The sequence below is a fragment of the Plectrocnemia conspersa genome, unplaced genomic scaffold (assembly GCF_051122295.1).
Source record: "Plectrocnemia conspersa isolate PC_06_02 unplaced genomic scaffold, ASM5112229v1 ptg000011l, whole genome shotgun sequence".
Lineage (NCBI taxonomy): Eukaryota > Metazoa > Arthropoda > Insecta > Trichoptera > Polycentropodidae > Plectrocnemia > Plectrocnemia conspersa.
Genome location: NW_028277175.1, coordinates 7223016 through 7246632, shown reverse-complemented (window position 1 = coordinate 7246632; position 23617 = coordinate 7223016). Strand labels below are relative to the sequence as shown.

Genomic DNA, 23617 nt, shown 5'->3' with positions numbered 1-23617 from the left:
GCGTCAAGTCTTCTGAGGGATTTTCCACAGATTTTTTTTCTAGTCGGGGATTAAGACAGAGACTTAGCAGGCTTTGTCCTAAATAAGGATCGGTAATTTCTTCCCTTTAGACAAAAAAATAACGCAGGGGATCGAAGGATTTTTTTAATGGGCCGAAAGGGGTTGACTTTGAAAAATTGTAAAGGGTTAAGAAAACATTGTAATGCGCTTTAAGAAATTGTCGTCGGATCCCCGATTGCTCGGGTGATAATCCCGTTGCTTGAAAAACAAAAGGGATTTGCATTTATTGAGACTGTTTTTTTAGGAATGCACTCGAATTAAATTGGAACGAGGGAGAGATTGGAAATAAAATGCTTACGTAAACAACCGATACTATTATATTATAAAAAGCCATTAAATTATTTGTTTATTTTGTAAATAGAAAAACATTTAAATAAAACAAAGTAACTAATGTTTTATTTTATCTTAAAAAAATTGTAATTGCTATTGTTTATTTTATCAATGTGCTTGCCTTAATGTACATTGATATTTATAGTATTAATAAATTTCTACAAAAAAATTATGAAAAGTATGATAAAACTGACAATGACTTCTACTTTCATTAGGTTGTTCTCATAGAAAGCAAGCAATAAATTAGGCTTTTTTAATTAAATAATCAACAATAAATTTAAGGAAATCAAACTTTTTAATCAATAATAAATTTAAGGTAATCGAACTTTAATAAAATACCGCTGTTTGTAAAAAGAAAATATAAGCTAAAGCAAGCGAAAGAACTATTAATTACTACCTTACACTTAATAGAAATTAACAAGTATGCTTACGCTTATAATTGAGCGACTATACTTATAATTTATGTATTGTCATGGTGAAGGCAATGCGATATTAAATATAAACTGCATGATTTTGTGATTTAAAATAAATAAAAATATTATGATAATATAACTATATAAAATAAATACATTACTTTTTTTTAATATTTCAAAATAAGAATGAAAATAAATAATTATATAATTATATGATAGACGAGTGGTATTGGTCTCTGACTATTGACTTGAAAGACCTGGGTTCGAATACCGTACGAACCTTAGTGTTTTTATATGTCTGTCGTGTCTGGAAGATCGAAATCAGTGATTATTATTTATTTATTTATTGAATCTTCCGTTGTAACCTGACAGGCGTAAGCCCAGTGCGTTACAACGGTCTAATCTGTATCCACTGAGTAAGTCAATCAGGCAAAATGAAAACCTACAAGTAAGTCTGAGAATCGGTGACATCTATAATATTAATTATAAATTATTATGTGCTATACATTTTATAATTAATATATGTCACTGCAACTGGGGCCGGTTTTTTTAATAATAGTGCATTTTTATAAATAAAAATTTGAGTGCCACTGCCGAGGCTCGAACCCGCAACCTCAGTGTTACTAGTCTGAGACGTTACGGACTATTTCGTTTTAATTACGATCGATAATCATAGATTAGGTTTACTTAGATTATCCTGATCCCAAGAATAAATATCGTAATGATTAATTAAAATCGAGCTAGGTCATACATATCAGGCATTGAAAATTCTCTAATAATGAGCTAATACAGCTCATAGGGAATATCTTATAAAAATAAAATGCTTAAAATAAATATTTAAAGTAAGTATGAGTATAAAGAAATATAAGTTTATCAATGAAAAATAAAATCAAATAATAAGTTGAGATTAAAAAAATTATTACGTATAACTGTAAATCGCATATTTACATTTTCTACACATAAATGTTACTAGAAAAATATTATTTATTTTCTAAAATACATATATCTTTATGTTGTATATATATTAGCATCTAAATCTGAGTCTGAGTTTTGATTAATATATTTGTTAAGACCAGTTGTAATCGTTACGATAAAAATTGACTTTTTACATCGACAATCGTGTATTTGAGCGGTTTAAATGACTATAGAAAAGACCTGAACAAAATCAAATGGTCGGTGCTAAATACAAAGGATACGGTCAATTCCAATTGAAAGAGAAAATGCTGCATATTAAAACTGCATGTAAGTTATCACGAATAACTAAGAAGTCGCCAAAATCCAAGAGTTCAACTCAATCTTATTGAAGACTATATTATGCAAACTACAGCGATATAAGGCACATAGATATAAAATTGAATTTCTTAAATTTTACAGTAAATTGTGAATTTAAAAATAATGTATAAATAACAGCTTTATATTTATATCATAAAAATATTATATTCGTTCGTGAGATTAGGAAAACCTAAGAAAATCTAATCCGCGATAAGATTAAAATTAAAATGCTTTCGAATAAACATTAAAACACAAGTTAATTAGATATGCTCTTTACAAAATATTAATGTTGACTTACATTGAACGGTTTAAACGTTCCTGGGCAAAAACAAAGAATACGATTGGTAAATGGTCAAGGAAATGCGATTGATATTTTTGTCACAAGTACCGAAATCTCACATTATATTAGAGCCTTTGAAAGCAGTCGCTTTTCACTTCCACCTCAGACCTAATCTAGCTAAGAAGTCATAAGAATCCAAGAGTTCAACTAAATCTTATAGATGATTTTAAGACATGTGGATATACTTATAAATGAACAAATTTAACAGCAAATTTCAAGCCTATTGTGAATTAAAAAATATTTAATAATTAAAAACTTTAAATTTATTATATAAAACTGCCGCACACGTTCATCACGATATTCGTCCGTGAGATAAGGAAAACATAAGAAAACCTAATCAGTGATAATCGAGCAAAATTAAAATTACTGTTGCAGCTTATTAACTTTACTCATTTAAGGAGATAAGAGACTATGAACCACCTAGCTCTTAATTTTTATGAATTTAAAATTATGCTATTGAAGGATTTGGATATACCAAAAATGTATTAAACAAATGTGTGACTTAGGGAACTAAACTAACTACTTAGCAGCTAGAAGCTAGGATGTGAATATAGGCATACACTAAAAACATTAAATCGCCCTACCTTCACCATAACAATAAACAGCCACTCAATGTGAAAGATGGATGTTTCTTTCAGCGTTAATTTTATGTCGCAATATTATTGGTTTTTTATTTATAAACAAATCAGAGCTTCTAAAAAAAATATTTTTATTACTCTTTAAATAACGCATCATTTTTTTCTATATTATCTTTCGACTTTGTGGTAGAATTTATAAGACTTTTTGTTTTTATTAACCATTTAGCAAATGCATTGTTTTCTCTGGTCAATATGTAAATAGTTATTATACCATATCAATAATAAATCTGATACAGAATAAACTGTTCTTTGTAAATCTTAGCAACTGCCACTTAGATTCGAACATTGAATAATTGTAAATTGTAATTGGTTTCTTTGAAACAATCCATAGTAATAACAATAATTTTCATGTCAAACTAATTTCATAACATGCCGCATATTCTAAATAAGGTCGTCCAGGGCCCAGGAATAGATGAGGGCCGCGGCCATGATTGAAACTGGAGCACAATTCCCAGGGCGAGGGCTCTGAGCGGAAAGCCGGCCGCCAGTGTGAAAGACACCTAACTAATGACACCTTTCCTGCTACAAATTGTTACGCTCGAAAAGCTGTCGTACCAAGACACACATACACACGTATAGTACACCGACGCCTTTTGCAGCAGCAGTGGCGTCTCGTAAGGGCGCACCGACGCCTAAATCAGCCCGAAGCAGCGGGGGTCCTTTTCTGCTTGTGCGAACTATAGTATGAGCCCGACGTACTGCGTCAAAAGAGATGTACACTCAACCTAACTGAAAGATATGCATACATATAACCATATAGGTATAGCCTTTAGAAAGAGATTTTTGTGAAGAAATGCATAGCTTTTCGATTGAATGTACGCAAATCGAACTTTATTTATAATGCATAATAAATTTTAATTGCAAATCCAGATAATTGATGACAGGTATAAATAATATTGTTTGTAGTGATTATTCTCAAAAATCTCCCGAAAGCAATGCCAAATCGAGATTATAAAATTGCTGATTTCCCAAAAATATAAATAAAGTCTTTTATGGTGAAAAAAATTTTAAAAAATATTTTAATTGTATTATAACCGCTGCTTAAGAAAAGGTAGGTCCGTGTCAGATGTTTGAAAATCTGTTCATTGAGTTATTCCACAAAATTTATCCGTCAGTGAATTTAGATCTCAATTTTTCAATCTTCCAAAGAGATTTTTTATCTTTATCTTGTTCGAAATATGACAAACGTATAGTAGGAAAAGTAGGAGTAATGACAACTTTATCTATGATAAATACGATTACGATTCTTATTTTTTTTAATTTCAACTATAAAGATAGCAAATGGTTGAAGTATTCAAATATTTGAAAATATTCATAATTTTTCCTCTTTGCGTATTAAAACAACAAATACAAAACCGTAACACAGACTTCACCAATAATTGCGACCCACACCTGTGGGCGATTTATTTCGTTTAACGAACGAATTCTACGTATTTCAGTCATATTAGATACAACCGATAAACATTATATTCACTAATGTTTTTCTAAGGCGTAAAATCATATTTTTTTAAGAAACGTCACATTGTTGTGCATTTCGTAAAAAATAAATGCACATGAATTTTGTAGCTGCACTATTCAGAAAAAAATAATACATATATTGCTCAAGTATACAAATTGTTTCATTCTAAGATTTTTTAAATTTCATTTCAGATAGTATAAACAAATATTTTACAAATATTCATACAGTTAAAAATCAGACGAATCATTCGAATATTCGATTGCGAACCCTGATTCAGCTTCTTTTTTTTTAAATTGAATTTTTATCATATTTCTTTCAAACATAAAAACAGTTTTCCCTAATTTTGCTTTTTCACAAACGCTTTGAGACTGTGTGTTGGTACTTAATATTTTACTACCATTTCTTGGAAATTTTTTTAAGTATGAGGATACAGAGTACTGCTTTTAAAAGAGTTAATAACTATTACGGATGCTGACAGAATTATCTTCTGAATTGCTTATGTTTATTGCTACAGTTTAATGAGATTATTTTCTAACTAAAGTAGCAAAACTAGATTTATTACTATGGATCTCAATTTTTTTCATTCAATACTTAATCATTAATCCTAATCTAAAAAAAACGCTAAATATTCTACGTTTGAATATTTTACGTTAAAAATATTACTCGCACTCAAACTTATAATCATCATAAACACAACATATTAACGCAAACTTGCATAATAAAATATCAAAGTAGTCTTCAATTCAGTAACAGCCAATCACAGTATTATATATGTAATTGTATGTTAACAGTTACTAGCTAACCAATCTAGTAAATCGAATGTCCAGAGACATCCATCATATTAACAGGCTTATTTTATATATGTCAAGCATTAAAAAATAACTTAGTCAATAGGTGTAATACTTTATATTTATTAACTATTGTTTAATTTTCCAATTGACATGCTATGATTTAATATTTTGATGCGTTTAGAATATTGACGTCAAACTCAACGAATTGACAGTGACAAAATATTGATAATATCAAAGATTTAGGCAATGAATAGCCTTCAAATAAATAAGTTTAAAAGCAGCAATATATTTTTTTATAAATTACTTCTTAATATACCTGAAGTATATAATGACTTTAAAAATTCTATAATAAATGATAGTGTATATATAATATGTAATAATGTTAAAAAAAAAATTTAATTGATATTAAATATTAATTTAATAAATTTATCCGCTCCCCACGCGGCGCCCTGTCCGCTGCCGAGCCTCGAACGCAAAGTAAATTTGGCGCTCGCTCCGTAAAAGACAAACGCTTTAAGATATATCATAGGCTTAATAAGAAGGCTTTGGCATTTAACAGTTTCACTTTGTCATGTCGAAAGTTTTGGGCCGTGAAAGGGTTAGCTAATCCTTTCGGGAAAACTGCTCTTTGTTCTGCCGCAGGCGAAGCGCATTGTTACAGCGCTTTTCTTCACGAACACACATACCCACGCATCTCATACATGTCACTCTTTTTAATTTGACATTGAGTAAGTATAAGAAACTATTTTAAAAAAATATTGATAAAAATAGCACGTGTAATGTATATTACAAACTGAGGAGTCCGGAGAACTTTGCTTATACAAAAAATTCGCTATGCGCTAATTTATATAAGCAACTTACTTTTAATTCACAAAGAATATTAGAAATTCCATTAGACAATAAATCGTACTAGTTACTATTTTTTATAACGACTGCATAACAAAGGGTAGGTCCGTGTCAGATGTTTGAAAATCTGCATGCATTTTAAGAATTTCCTAATAGAGGTCGAAAGATTTTGAATGACAAAAAATGGGTTATGATTTTCTCAACTATTTTAATGGGCGTGATCATTGCTTTGCAAATTTAAATACTACATTAGTAATCAGATAAGTAAAAACCGCACTGCGTAAAAGTCGGCAGATTGCAAAAATGTATGGGGCTTTCTTTTTTAGAGTTACACAAAAAAATTTGCCTTTCAAAAATGATTTTTGCAAATATGATTTTTTCATCTTGATGGTGTTTTAATTATGAAAAATTGAACATTTTACTGTAAAATTTAGGTATAAATATAGAAGCCCAAAATTAATGTGTAATGCAATTCTCTGTAATCAATCGAAGTAAATCGATCCACTCTGATCCTTCGATTATTTGCGTCTAATATATCAAATCATCATCTGATTGAAGTCTGTTATTTTAAACGAACATTTAGTTCACCCTTAATAAATAATATAATAATATTAACAATAATAAGCTGTATTATTATAATCACATACCATTTAAAACATAAATACTTTTTCATCTTAATTTTTATTTTAGTATCAAGAAATGAAAATGAGAATTCTCATTCCTTTAGAAATTAAAAACATGAAGAAACCAGAATGCTTAAATATAATACACGTGTTAACGTGCTATTTTTTTTCCTATTTGTGATACGAGCTTATACAAAATATGTATCTGCTATTACATTTTTAACACAAAGATTTATCTGATTTATGTTTGAAGTTTTTCACTTATGTTATATTTGTAATTATGTTTTTTAATAATACGAAAATTTTTGTGTATTATTAAAAAAATCGATAATTACTAAGAAAAATATTCATGTGAAAAAAACTATAGCGTTTAAGTTAACATATAAAAATAAAATATTACATCAAATAAAAATATCAAATACACAATATAAAATTTTATTTAATAAAAAAATACAAAAAATGCTACAAAAAAAAACTAACTACCTAATCATATACCTATTTATATGTATTTTTATCAACAACGTATGTTTGTATATATTGAATATACACGTATGATTAAATTATTAAAACAATAATATATACATATATATTATGAAATTTAATAATGGCTGTAAACACTGAACATTTTATAAATATGATTTTATGATTCAAATTAGATGCTATTAAATATTTTTTTCTCTAAATAATAAATTTAAAAGTTAAAAAATTTAATTTAATTTAAGTCATAATATATAAATTTTACAGTCCACAGATAAGATTTATTTTATGGTAAAAAAAGTAAGATAGAAAAAAATCTCAAAGAAATATTTTAGAACTACTCTTGTTTTGCTTTTGTCTGTGAGCGTGAGATAATTTTAATACATGAATTTGCTTATCGTAAAAACACCTGAAAGGGCTTACCCGTCCCAATATATTATTGACAGAAAAAATATGTTTCTACTATGAGTCAAAGAATTAACAGAAACTTGATAAAGTGCCGATTATTGTCAACTCTCACGGATTATAAACTTGAAATTTTTAATGTAAATTTTATAACCTTTTAGTTATGAATAACTTATTTGTATAAGCAGGAGTTGCTCTTTTCATATTTTTAAAAGTGAAAAATAAATATTTTTTGTTACTTCTGAATCGATTATAAATAATAATTAATTAATCAAATAATTTATTCTGTGTAATTTGTGTCAAAATTGCATTGGAGTATTGTGAAAATATGTGTATATCTCTTACATCCATGGATAACGAGTGATCAAGACTCTAACGCTCATAAATCATTGACGGTAAATATTAACCATAAATGCCGTTTTTGTGTACAACCGTCCTCCGAGTATGTCATGTGTATTTTAAGCAAATACTCCCATTTTCTGTTAAACGACAAATGTGTCATAAAATTTACATTATGAAACAATACTATGGGATTGTTAAATAGGGATTTCCAGTCCCTTTTCGAAACACCGCTCTCACTACCCATTTAATATCTAAATGGGTTTTGCAAAATAGAAAAATAGCCTTGAAAATTGTTTAAGATATATATTTCATATAGTGAAATCAAGTATAATATTTAAATTAAAATAACTGGATAGCCATCAAAAATGACAGTAACCGGGTACCTAGTTCCGGTACTACTTTGAGCCAAATAAAAATAATTAAAATGCGACATTTCATACGCACCACCTCTAAATAATCAAAGCTCAATCAGCAGTAATTACGCTCACCCATATGTAAATTATTATCAGCAATCAAACGAAGCGATGTGCGTTTATTGACACTCTAAAATATTATTAGTTAAAAGCGTCGTTAATTTAACGCCCCGACGCGAGTACACCGCGCACCAAGAAAATCGCATCTTTAATATCTGTCGTTAAGATGGAGCGAGAGTGAGAGAGAGAGAGTGAAAGATATGGGATTAAATCGCGTCGAAAACAATAATTGCCTCGGTCTGAATCTTTCCGATGTGCGGAAAACTTATGCACGTAATCTAATTTCGCTCGTCACTTGTACGTACGGTAGCTAGGCATGTGTACGTGTATGGTATTTAGGAATAAGGGTGTGGGTTATTGGGGGTGGGTATGCCGAAAAGCCTACCTGTAACAGTTTCGGGTGCCATAAGGCGTTTAATTGAGTTACGGACCTTTGACTCTGCCTTAGTCGCAACACAGCATCACCCTTCATCCGTCTTTTACATCCACCGATACGGGGATAGTAACGCAGAATGGAAAAGGTGCTTAATATGGGATTTGGTATATGTATGTAAACAGACATCTTTTGAGATAATAGGATAATAAATTATGTACATACTGCACAATTAGAAATTTGTATATTAAATAAATTAAGAGCTATCATTATTACAAATTTAAATATTTTGAATATTTCCAAAAAACATTTCTGGCAAAAAACCGCTTTTATAAAAAAAAATATATACAGTTACATTAGAACATATATTTAAGTTTAAGATTAGTATTATATGCATTAATTAAGTATAGCAATAAGATTTACATATGTATATGTTGCAGTGTAATTCGATACGAAAGACTTCTAATAAAATGATTTTTTCGTGTCCCTTGTATTTTCTAAGAAACAAAGTTTTTTAGCATCGACGTAGACAAACGATATTGCGTATCTAAGTGGACGCCATTACAGGAACATTACATTCCTAAGGAAGGTTTTAAAAATTGGCCAGTCAGTGGTCGTTTGGATCTGGATTCATAATATTTCATTAAATGGCATACATTTAAAAATTTACCCTAATTGCCTCCCCCCTCCCAAATGTCGCTTCTGTCGTGCCATCGCCATCGCAGTAGAAACACTTGATTATATAGCGTTTTATAGCAATATTGCAACTTATAATAAGTGAGAATCGTATGAAGTTTATCTAAAACAAATTTTGACCAATAGGAGAGCGCAAAAAAAATTTTTCTTTCTCAGAAATAAAAAATTCACGTCAAAACAATAAAATTGTGCCATTGCTGTTGCACTGGAAACGCTCGGTTATCTAGCGTTATATAAGGACTTTTTATAACAATATTACGACTTATAATAAGTGAGAATCGAATAAAGGAAGCACATTTAAACCGAACTTTGACCAATAAAAGAGCGCAAAAAACAATTACCACTTCTCAGAAGTCAAAAATCCACGCCAAAAGCAATAAAATCGTGTCAGCGCTGTTGCAGTGGAAACGCTCGTTGCCGAGCGTTCCCACTGCGACAGCACCGACACGATTTTATTGCTTTTGACGTGAATTTTTGACTTCTGAGAAGTGATAATTGTATTTGCGCCCTCCTATTGATCAAAATTCGGTTTTAATAAATTTCGACCAATTCTCTTATATAAGAAAACCATAGTAATTACGGTAAAAATAGCTATCATATTTTTAAAACATAGTGTAATGTCCAAGTGCAGACTAACTATGAAGCAATATGCGAGATGCGACGTGACTTAACCTAATAAAAGTGCTAAAACTATAATTAGTTTTAGAATTTTTATAAGGGTATGTCTAGGTTTGAACATAAAATGGACGTTTTGCAATTGTCAAATTAAGTTTAATTGCATTCTGCCGATTGCGTAATTTATTCATATCTGAGCGGGTTCTTAGATCACCAAAGCAAAGATAAAGCCGCCGGCTGGTTAGAATGATAGAAAATCGTATAAAAATTATTGGTCATTTAAATACTTCCGATCTTCCTAAAAAGTATGCATATTTTCAAAAATCTAGCACGAGCACCTTCAGAAATGTTTCTTATCTGAGTGTCAAAAATAATTCGAGGGCTAAAAATTTTTAAACAATTTTCTGTCATTCCTAATAAAACCTTTCAATAAGTATGCATATTAGGTATGAACCCGTCTTAACTTATGCAGCGTTATGTATGAAATAAAAATTGATTTATTTCTCGAGAAATGACAATTCTCGATTTGCCATTTTTCTACTACGTATTTGTAATAAATATATCTTATTTCAACATGCAATGTTTCAGAATTAAAATTATAACTAAGTAAAGCACCTTTTTCCGCATACCTCCGCCGTGTGAAAACTGTGTAAGGCGACAGGGGTGAGTTAACTTTGGACTTAAGACGCTTGGAACTTGGGGGAGCCTCATAGGAGTGTTGATATGTTTAGAGGGTGACAAGGGGCGGGTGTGTGTACCTCGAACCCTCACTACGTGATACAACAAATTTTAAACTAACAATATTACCCGAAGATACGGCGCGAATTGTTACCGCGCCGTATCTCGGTTGGATTACAAGGTTAAAACTTTTTTTAGATTTTTCATATCAAAAAATAAGTTGGCTACAACAAATATCCAAAAATAGTTATTATGAACCATATTTTGTTTCAGTAGAAGGATTATAGTGTATTATTTATATCATATTTTACGTGATATTGTGTAGGTACGTTTACGTGAATTCACCATGAGTGGCGCGTTTCACGTTAAATTATACGCTAAAAGACGAAAGCTTTCAAGTTAAGTATACTAGACGTGTGTGCGGTCGTGCTCTAAAATTTGCATAATTTATAAAAATAGTTTTAGGTGTATGAGTTATATATTGAATTTAACTTAAATTGCCTTAAAATATAATACAGTAAACTAAATATTTTTATGAAAATAAGACAAAGATTATAAATTAATAATTAGCTCTTTGCTATAAGTTTGTGTTTTTGGAGTAATTTTCAGTTAAAATTTTATCTCGACAAACTCCTGAAAATTTAGGTTTATTGCATTTTTAATATTTATTAGAATAGACTATGAAACATAGTATTTATTATGAATATTTTTCCATATACGTCAAATTCTATATTAAATTAGATAATCCCGAAAATAATGTCGTTTTTTTAATGAATTTTGCTGTGATTCAAAATATTTTTAAAGATATATTTTTTTTCCACTTCCTATTTAATTTAAATGAAGTTTTATTTAAAAAATAATTTAGAAGCAAAAAAAATGTTTTATTTTTAAAATATAATTATATTTTACCTTATCGTAATATAAATAAATATTTAAAAGTGATTTTTTCGCTTTATTATAAAAATGACATTTATTTTGGGATTACCTAATATTGAATATACAAAAAAAAAACTAAAAAGTCATGTAAAAGAGAAAATTTTTATCCAAGCTAAACATTGTTTTGAACCTATGTATCTACTATGACCGAAAATCGCAGAATTCGTTCGTTGAACGAAACAAAATGCTGGATAAGCCCACCCTTTATTATCGTTTGACGCTTATTTTAAAAACGGGTGTGCATTGCATTTTTTCAGAACTATCACAAATAGAGACGCAGAGAGAGAGAGAGAGAGAGATACTTAGAGTAGGATTTAAAATCAAATATTCGAATATTCCATTACTTGAACAATTCGTTCAATTTTTAACTATATGAAAATTAGAATAATTTATCGAATATTCGTAAAATATTTGTTTATAGTATCTCGAATGAAAATTAAAAAAAAATAGAATGAAACAATTTATATCATTGTCATTTTTTCTCTAAATATACTCGAATGAATAATGCCGCTCCAAAATCCATGGTTTTTTATGCGCCTTTATTTTGTTTCGAAATGTGAGACAATAAGATGCAAAAATATGCTTTTATAAATAGAATGTTTATCGGGTGTCTACTATGACCGAAAATCGCAGAATTTCTTCGTTGAATTTTATTTCATTGAAATATAAATAAATAATTAAAAGTCATTTTCTGCTTTATTGAAAAAACTACATTCATTTTAGGATTACCTAATATTGAATATATAGCAAAAAATAAAGAGTCGTTTAAAAGCGGAAATAATCATTTTTGTTTGCCTTTTTTATCAGCTGTATCTACTATGACCGAAAATCACAGAACGAAACAAAAAAATGTTGGACAAGTCCGCCCTTTATTATCGTTTAACGCTTATCTCAAAAACAGATCTGCGCTCCATTTTTTGTGAAGTTCGTGTTACGTTTTTATATTTGTTGTTTTAATGCGCAAAGATTTTATTTTGATCAGTTTAATAATTCAATCGCGGTAAATTTATTTCTAGTTATTTAATTTATATGCAAATTCGCACAAAACAAACGCCGATACGGATCTAATCTGTATGTATATCAAATTCGTTTCAAACATTATTATCTATTGTAAATACAATAAATTTGATAAAATAATGTATTTAAAACTGATTTTAATTATGGTGATTTGAACACGCTGAAAGTTCCTGATCAAACAGTATGTAACAATAAATTAATTCGCACAACATTGTGTTATGTATATTTTATACAATTATGAAAGTAATTAATTATTAATTAAAATATTTATTAATAATCAATACTTATTTTTTAATTAAATATTAATTTATGTGCAATCAAATAATTTTTTGCATTAATTGGTTAAATAAAATAATATCAGTAAAACTGAGAAAAATATGTTTGAATATTTGAATAATTCATTTATTTTTTATTTAATATTTCAATAGTTGAAAATTACGGATAATTGAGAGTTCTAAGCAGAGGCAGCAACAGAGAAAATACTACTACATCACTACTGCTCTATATCAGAGGTGACTGCTTACTATAACCTTTTTAATCATCCTGCAATCTTTACATGAATTACCTGTGTCATCACATTACTTCGCGATAAAAATTTAACATACTGAAAGTCACACGACTGGATATTAAAATTGAAATTATATTATGAAGCAAGAAATTAATTGTTGCAACAAAAATGTAACCTTGACATAATTAAACCAAATTTTTCATAGCAATATCACTTTTTACTAAGCTATATTCATATTATCAATATTTATATACAACTCAAAATATTTAGTCAAAGTGAAAATCTGATTTTGTTAAGCATTTTTAAACGAAAAAATGATAATATATCATTAAACACCTATGAAGTAATTGATTCTTTAATCATAAAGAAAGTGTTACACTTATAAAATTTAAATGATGTTTACAAAATCCAGATTTTGCGGTGAATAAAATGAGACTGATTCATGTTTAATTTCTACTTGTATTCAGTATAATTAATATTATTTGACACGACAGAGATTAAAAAATATTTGTAGAATTTGGGCATACGATCATTCAATCGGTAATAAATGACTTACAGCGCTGGTTATTATATTTCTGTTTCGCTAAATTATTATGACACTTTAAATATGACTACAGTGTCACCTTCACAGTCGTTTCACATCCGACTCGATTTATTTGCTTAAGAATTCTGTGCTGCGGGTGGCGGCCCCGAAATGAAAGGTTGTCATGCCCACATGACACCTCGCGAACGAACATTTCGAATGAAAGTGTCAACCCTCGTTGCCTCTTGCCTGACGAGGGAAATAGATGTGCCACTCCTTGGGTGTGATTCGAAACGTATCGCATGACAAATAGTTGTAATCGTTCAAAATTAAACGCTTTTCGCACAAGGTGCACCTACGTATAGACTCACCGGATAGTTTGAAGGGGAGGGATCCCATCAGGGGGTCGTGGAACCTCGGCCCGAAGTGGAACGGATGGAAACCTTGGTGACGAGTCTTGGACCTGGGCTCCCTGGGTCCGTCCACCGTCACCTTGATCGCTTTGCTGTACGTTGCCACTTGCGGGGGTGTCGTTGATAAGATGATCGTCAAAGTAAAGGATTTCCCTGAAAGAAAAATAATATTTTTTTTAATAAGGTATCAACGTCTATCCTTTAAAATCATATTTATAGAAAATATAGACGTAGACAGTAGACATTCATATCTTTATGAATCACCCGAGGGACGTTGAATAATTTCGCAGTTACATGTGTCTCGGAAGGGACAATGGGGTGTATATCAAAAGCCAAATATGCACCATTGATTTTTTCAAATGTATTTTTTATTACCACCGCCCTCGTCTCTTGGGGGCACAAATAAGAAAACGCTTGAGGGTTTCGAAGGTATGAATATCTTTTGCGCTTTAAAAGACTTGTTTGCATTAAAAAACAAATTTGAATAGGGAAACTGTTTTTCATATTGTCTTTTTATCTGAACTTAATAATATTAAACACAACCAATCTAAGGACCTTTCATTATGTCTATTACATATTTTATATAAATAAAAAACAATATTAACTCCACGCAACGCTACATTATCTTAGTCTTTGTAAAATGTAAAAGCTCATTATAATTAAAATATAAATTTTCACTGCTAAAAACGATTTGGTTATAATAATAAAGATCTATATAAGATAAAAAATCTGTAAATAAACTAATATGATCGTATTAAAAATAATATGACATTAATAAAAGTGGCAATATTTGAATTATTCAATGTATGCAATAGCACCATACACGCATGCGAATATAGACTCACATACGCACACTTACCCATACGCTCGACCGAAATGCGTAGGGCTGACACAAACTAATATAACGTCTTAATATTATTAAAACTATAGATGTTTATTATCCGTACAAATAAAATCGATTTCACACATGTTTGGATCATTCATAAAATGTTTTAAACGTTTTAAAACGTTCTTCTCAAAAGCTGATTTAGTCCACTTGTTTATTGATTTACTTAGCTTAAGATTTGTTCATAAAATGACCTTTAAAATAGTGCAGACTAGTACATATACAATCTACTAATCGCAAATGCACAAAAAAATATATAAGAAAATTATACAATGATTAATGTCACTTAACTTGCGATTGCTATTTACATGTATACAAAAAATGTAACCTCTTTCTTGGCTCACTATGTACACTGTATGATATATATTCATATAGTTAATGGATCGATGTTTATCTTTAGTCTGTTGGAAGCGGCGACAATGTCTCCTTTGCATATAAACCGAAACAATCGCCCCTTTACATCCGCCCCCTAAATACACCCCAAATATGGCATCCGTGCCAAATGTTGCGGCTATCCGCTATTTTCTTGGCTACCATCTTGGCTAACCGTCCTAACGGCCTAGACTCCTTCTTTCGCCAGACATAAATCCAATCGGGGTAAATTTGGATTTTTCTCTCTCTCCTGCAGGAATTTTACAGTAAAGTAAAAGGTCTGGATTCCATCACGTTCGCGAGTTTCCAACGTGGAATGCCGCGACATTCCGCCGAGTTCTTTTTCTACCCCTAACGCAGTCCTCGCGATCCTGAACGTACGCAGTGAAAGGGTTTATTTAATTGAATTCAATGCCGTGTCTGTGAGTGTTGAGGGTGGCAGTTTTACAGTACACGTTTCGTTTTATATTCACAGTAAATGCAAACGCGTGTGCATTTTGCTTCGACTCGGACACAAAAAGATACGTGAATATTAAAATATTTTTTATATGTTCGTACATAAAATTAAATAGAAAAATCATTGGAACAGTTTTCTTAGATTTCAAGAGAGCTTTCGAAACAATAGATAATAATCATATTGAAGAAATTAGAGAATTTCAATATAAGTGAAATAGTTTTTAGATGGTTTAATAATTATTTTTAAAAAATAAAGCAAATAGTCAAAGAGAAAATAATATCCATTCTTGTTTCGGCTACCGGACGAGATACACGCTCTGAGCACACCACTCCAACGACGGTTTTCCCCCGCTGACTCATCGGTCTTCCGACCGGCTCTGTCATGGCGGAGCCAATCTTTGACGTGGACTCCCTAAGCATGGAGTTCACTCAAGTAAGTGAGCATGCCTCAGACTTGACGAACCTCAGGGAGGAAATGGAGATCCTTCGCCAGGAACTCCTTGAGGAACGTCGACTCCGCATCTACCTTGAGGTGCAAATTGCCGAGCTCCTGAAGGGCAAAAAATCAAATAAAAAAACGGCTTCCGTTTCTTCCGCGTCCGCAACGGAGGCAGTTATTTCTGCGCCTCTAAAAGGCGCATATTCTTCTCAAATAAAAAATAATAATAAACAAAACGTATCTGCGGTACCAATCGTTGTTACCGCATCTGCACCCGCGATACCCGCGAGTAACGTTTCGACCGGAATAGTGACATTGAACACTGTCTCTGCACCCGCGACATTTCTCGCTGATAAACTGACCGCGCCCTCGACTACTCGTTATCCCTCGAATAATAGGGAATCGTCCCCTGCTAAGAAGAGGCTACGGCCTAGCACACCGCCAATAGTAGAAACGGAAATAAAAAAGGCGAATATCCCGCCAATTATACTTAATAATCCATCAGATTACAAAGCGGCGAGACAAACCATTATCAACAATGGTTTGTCGTTTTCCTCTATTCAGCGCACCGACTGCGCAAAAATTATTGCGGCGTCAACCGATGACTTCCGCAAAATTACTAATTTGCTAGATGAAAGGAAATTCTCCTTTCATACCTACACACTAACCGAAGACAAACCTCTTCGGGTAGTCATCCGGGGGCTGAACGCTGACTTTACTTGCGACGAAATTAAAGAGGAGCTCCTGTCGCTTAAGTTCGAGGTTGAATCCATCAACCAATTAAAAAATAAAAAGTCAAGCAAACCTATGCTATTATTTGCAGTCTCGCTAAAAAAAAGCGAGCACAATAAATCAATATACAATTTGGGATATCTCCTGCACCAGCGTATTACGGTGGAGCAGCAGAATAGACCAAAAGGCATTCTCCAGTGCCACCGTTGCCAATTGTTCGGCCACTCTGCGATTAATTGCAGAGCTACTCCTGCATGCGTAAAATGTGCCGGTCCCCATCTCACCAGAGATTGCTCCCACGAGGAAAAAATTGATAAGCCCTTATGCAGTAACTGCGCCGGTTCTCATCCTGCGAATTACGGGGGATGTGCTAAAAACCCAAACAATAAAAAAAATATAGATTACAAGAAACCGCGAGATAATAAAAAAACCCATAACCATATTAATAATAAAATAAACGGCTGCTCATTCGCCGAAAAACTTAAAGGAAACCCGGAAGAGACTCCTATCAATAATGTGACAACAGAGAACCCCTCCAATCGCGACGTCATAATCAAGATGTTTATGGAATTAAGTGAAAAAATGAAATTTATCAGTTCCCACCTATTGCCAACATTATGATGTGCGAAAAAAAAGGGAAAACCCACCACCGCAAAATTTTAAGGATATTAGCGTGGAATGCTAATGGCCTTCGCGATAAAAAATTCGAACTTAATCAATTCCTCATAGATCAAAACATAGATATAGCTCTTATTTCCGAAACACACCTAAAAGAATCGATAAAAATTAACTTTGCTAATTACAAAACCTATCGCTCGGACAGGCAAATCGGTGCCGGGGGAGGAACTGCAATTTACATTAAAAACGAGATAAAGCATAATGATGCGCTTACAAAAACATTTAATAAGCTTGAAGTTACAACTTTAGAAGTTAAAGCTGATGCTCGATCGCCCATAATTATTCATTCTGTATACACCCCACCGAAACCGGCGTATCCCATTGAAGATTTACAACATTTATTTAACTATTCGCAACCTATTTTTGCTGCAGGGGACTTTAACTCCAAACATAGAGAATGGAATTGCAGGGCGACTAACAAAAATGGTAGAACGCTAAATAAATTTGCCAAAGATAATAATAACATAAACTTAGAAATCCCAACAGATCCAACTCACTATTCAACACGGGGTGTTTCAGATATTTTAGATATTGCCATAACAAACAACTTACCCACATGCAATATAGAGGTCCACAATAGTCTCGCGTCTGATCATAACCCAGTCATTTTTTGCCTTCCAATAAATTTTGATATTAACATTAGAAGAAACATAAAGAAAGTACAGTGGGATTTCTTCCCTTATTACTTAGAGCAAACCCTTCCTGAACAAAAAGAGCTTAACAACACGGTAGAAATAGAAGAAGAAATTAATACTCTCACTTGCTCAATAAACAAATCGATAGAACGAGTTACTCTCGAAAGAAAGACAAACAAAGATATTTCTTTACCAAATAATATTCGCGAACTTATTAAAATTAAAAATCAAATTCGTAGGAAATGGCAACAATCTAAGAATAAGTCAGATAAATCAAAATTAAACCGCTTACAGTCCGAAATAAAAACTGCAATTTCAGAATACAATAATGAACTATGGGAGAATAAACTTACCGACCTAAACCCTGAAGACAATTCCCTTTGGAATATGTCAAAAATTTTACGTAGAGATCCAGTAGATATAAAAAAAATTATGACTCCTTCACAAGTGCTAGTTTATTCTTTAGAAGATAAAGCAGAAGCTATTGCCGATAGCCTCCAAGATCAATGTACAATTAACTTATCTTTAATAAATGTAGACTTTAAAAACAAAATAGAAAAAGAAATTAGAACTACTCTAGGAAAAAAACACAAGCAAATAGAACCAGTAACGTCAATTGAACTAGAAAATATTCTTCGATCACTAGCCAACCGCAAAGCCCCTGGAAACGATTCCATCCCTAGTAAAGCTTTCAAAATCTTTCCTCCTAGCGCTATCAGTTTTTTTCTTAATATCATAAACGCATCATTTAACTGTCTGTATTTTCCAACAGTTTGGAAACAAGCTAATGTGATAGTTCTGAGAAAACCCGGTACCGACCCAACTCTTCCCGCGAGCTATCGACCCATAAGCCTCCTACCCGTCGCGAGTAAAATATTTGAAAGGCTTATCCAACGTAGATTATTAAAACATGTAATAGAAAATAAAATATTACCCAATGAACAGTTCGGTTTTAGAACGGAACACTCGGCTACGCAGCAGCTGCATAGAGTTGTGAACCACATCCAGTCGGGCTTTAATAAAAAAATGACAACAGGAGCAGTATTTTTGGATATAGCCAAAGCGTTTGACAAAGTATACCATGATGGTATACTATTTAAACTTATAAAATACAAATTTCCATCTGAACTGGTCAAAATAATTGAATCTTTTCTTAAAAATAGAACCTTTAAAATTAAATTGGAAAACCATCTATCGAGTCCGAGACCTATTCTGGCAGGCGTTCCGCAGGGATCAATTCTGGGTCCATTGTTATTTACAATTTTTACTAGCGACTTTCCCTCCAAGCCATATAAAAAAGTAATTACTGCCCTATTCGCGGATGATACCGCCATTTTATGCTCTTATAAAAACCCCCATCGTGCAATAATTCATCTTCAAAACAAACTCAACACTATTCAAAAGTGGTTCGATAAGTGGCTAATAACAGCAAATCCCAACAAAAGCGTCGCTGTAATGTTTAATCGCAGGAGAAAACACGCTTATGCTAATAATAATCTCTCTAAATTAAAAATGTACGATAAAAGCCTCGAATGGCAAAATTCTGCCAAATACTTAGGATTAACTCTGGACTCCAAATTAACATGGAAATCCCATATAAATAACATAACTTCAAGAGTCAAAACAACTCGTGCTCGTCTATATCCATTATTAAACAGAAAGAGCAAACTAAATGTAAAAAACAAACTGCTCCTGTACAAATCGATCATCCGACCAGTTATTTCATATGCCTCCCCCGTCTGGGGTGGTATACTTAGTCGTAATTATTCGAAATCACTACAAACGCAACAAAATATTGCGCTAAGAATGGCGACAAATGCCCAATGGTTTGTCCGAAACTCAAATATACATAAAGATTTAAAAATAGACACTTTACGCGATTATTTCGATAAACTTAAAGTAAATTACCATGACAGAAACAAAAATCATTCTAACCCATTAGTTAAAAACCTTAATAAGGTAACATGAATATTTGTAAAAAAAAGTGCTAGCTAACGTAATAAGAAACAACTTTTTTTTTTTTTTTTACTTTTTTTTTTTTTTTTTGTCCTAAAAATAAATAAATAAAAGTGAGAACCAATTAATAGATACCCAGGTAAATGGCTTTGGCCAGGAACTGGTAAAAATAAATATTAGACACTGTAAAATAATATCTTACGGTATACCACATGGATCTAAATTAGGACCATTGCTGCTTATATTATATATAAACGGTATAATTATTAATATAAAAAATGAATAATTCATCTGCTTGCAGATGACACATTAATTAATTGCATAGATGATTATGTTAAATAAGTTTTGAATAATTTAATTAATGAATTAAATATAATAGAAATATGGGTAAAAAATGTATGCTTATTAATTTAAAAAATATGTTAGATAATAATATAATAATAATTATAGATAATTGTTGATAATATAAAATATAAATTAGCTTCAACAGTTTTTCTTACATATTTTTTAGCAATAGCAGATTTTTTTATGTACTAAAGAAATTGAACGCTTGTTTGTGTTTTCATAACGGGTCTACTGTGGTGCTTATTTTAAAAATACAATTCTGTGACTAACAGTACCTTCTCCAAATCCTTTAATTTTGAGCTCATGCAAAAAAGGAACGTGAATATTCTAATGATACTGAATACTATATTACATAGTAACCCAAACAATTAAACTAATAAGAAAATTATTTAATAACAAAACTAGTATCCTTGGTAAAATAAACAAAATAAAGTTATTTACTACCAACCGTCTTTTTATAATCACAGTCAATTTTCGACTATGTAAAAATAATCCAATTAAAATTAGATAATTTATTGCAGTGAAATTACGTATTGCGAGTAACTTGGTTAACGAGTATTTCGCAATATAAGCATTTTTTTGATTATTTTTTTACAATCAGCATGAATTGCGTCATTTTCTCTCCAACTAATCCGATGATGATTTTTCTTGCAGTTAAGACATACTTTTTGGAAAACAATTTGCTACTTCAAGGCTTGTTGCTTATATGTAATGATCCTCAAATGGTTGCTAAATTATTTAAATTGAAAACCACATCCAAAATTGAATATTTTTTTTGCAGTTAAATATATACATATCACAGGTCTTAAAAAAAACACCATACGTTGTATGTTATTGTTTTCTTTATAATGTAATTATTATTGAATTGTCACAAAAATCACAACGTTAAATTGAGTGTCAAATCAACCTCAAACTATGTTAATCAGATTAAAAAATATGGCATTCTATAAAACTAATAAAATTTCCATTCAGTATTCAACTCCCCCTTTTCCTTTTCTCCGGCATATTTATTTAAATAAGACGAAATGGCAACTTTCTTATCTCAGCATAACTGAATAGCGAACCTCTTATTTTCGGCTATTATATGACGACGTAAAAGGAGAATCGGATGAGATTAAAACTGCCTCCATAGAGGTGGAAACGCAATGCTGAATTCGCTTGCAGAAATTATGAACGTTTTTTTTTAATTTTAAATAAATGTTTAAAATACAATATTTAAAATTATATTAGGGCACATAAAATACTAATATTAGTATTAATCTCAAATAACGTTGATTAAAATAAAAAAAAATATTTTATTTGCCTCGTAACAAAAAGTCTGTAAAAATGCTATTTTTTAGAATTTAGTCTCATCGCAATCGGAACAATGTCTGAGAATGGGATATGGATATTAATTTTTCATGTTTTTTTCGTTCATAACAGGCACTCGTTGCGTTGGGTTCTAGGGTTATTTCAAGAAACCAAAAGCCAAAAGTGCTTCATAAAATATGGAGGGTGTTCTCCCGCCGTTTGCCTTATCTTCTTATTGCCGTTTGTTGGCGAGCGAGGAAGAATAATATTGCGCACGGCCGACCGAAATGTACTGAAAAATAGTAAAATTTTATGTATGCAAAAAGAAAGGAGATGTTAGCATTTATACAATACATTGGCAACGTGCATAAAAAGGCGTATATAACGCCAAAACGGCGCGTTTAACATTTAAAGGTCGACCAAAGCCGTATCTTACTATTGACTTTTATACAATTTATTCACATCTGAATATTAACCCTTCATAATTGCATAATCTTATATTTCTAAAACCTTTAAACCATTTATTAATAAGGTTTTATATTGTTTCATGATTGACTGACACAACAACACTTTTGTGGGGGTTTCAAGCAAGCACAATTTATTTAAAGATCTCGTGACCAAACAATTGTGTCAATAAATATAAATATTGTATCACCTATAAGTACCGGCAAAAAAACTATTTTATATTTTAAAAAGACGCAGGCTAGACCTTACATTACAATATGTGCATACTACTATTGTTATTCTACCCTATGGTTACTCATTTCACGTAAAAGTACAGATCATTCAATAGCTGCTGACCTATCAATATTTTTTTATTTATAAATTACTGACGCAGAAAATACAGATAAATAAAAATTTATAGTACATTGCGTACCCGATAAGTATAAAAAATTTAATTAATTTCTACAAATATGAAAAAAAACTCAACTATAATCTCCCGTACTTCTACCACTCAATAGTCAAATTGTTTTTAATCCCATGAGTTTATTAGTCTCTTCTTACTGTCTCAAATTATAGATATATTAAATTAAAACTAAGTTAAAAAATATCTCAGACAATAAAATCAAAATAGGAACGGCAGCCGTTTAAAGATTGTACCATAAAAATACACTTGAATTAGTAAATATTATATATAGGCGTTCTTTATAATTATATTTCAAGCCCCAGTATAAAATGCTACAACATTTGTAATAAACCTATAAAATATATCAATATAAAGTTAACTTTTAACTTTAAGTTTAAAATTAACTAATAAATTAAAACTTATATTAGGTTTTCATCTGTATACTTATTAGCTCAAATCTTATTATTAAACGATATTGCTATAGCATTAAATACATAGAGGAGCTTGGGTTTATTTTTTTAAGCAAATATTTATTTTAATTATATATTGATAAGCCCAATGGTATTAGTTTATAACAAATACATTAAAGACCTATGTTCAAATCCCATTTAGACATGTTTCTTAATTTTTATTGTATCTGTATCAATTATATAATTGTAATTCTTATCGACCATCACAGATTAGGTTTTCTTATATTTTTCTGATCTCGCAGATAAATATGATGATGAATAAATAAAATAAAAGTTATGTATA

At 31.0% G+C, this 23617-nt stretch overlaps 1 protein-coding gene across 1 annotated transcript in view; it reads right to left on the bottom strand.

Moving 5' to 3' along the window:
• Positions 1-23617, bottom strand: part of RunxB (RUNX family transcription factor Runt related B) — a 55748-nt gene that overhangs the window by 15541 nt on the left and 16590 nt on the right. Inside the window, exon 4 of the mRNA XM_088197504.1 lies at positions 14187-14381. Within this exon, the coding sequence (XP_088053630.1) occupies positions 14187-14381 (195 nt within the window). The remainder of the gene's footprint in view (positions 1-14186; positions 14382-23617) is intronic.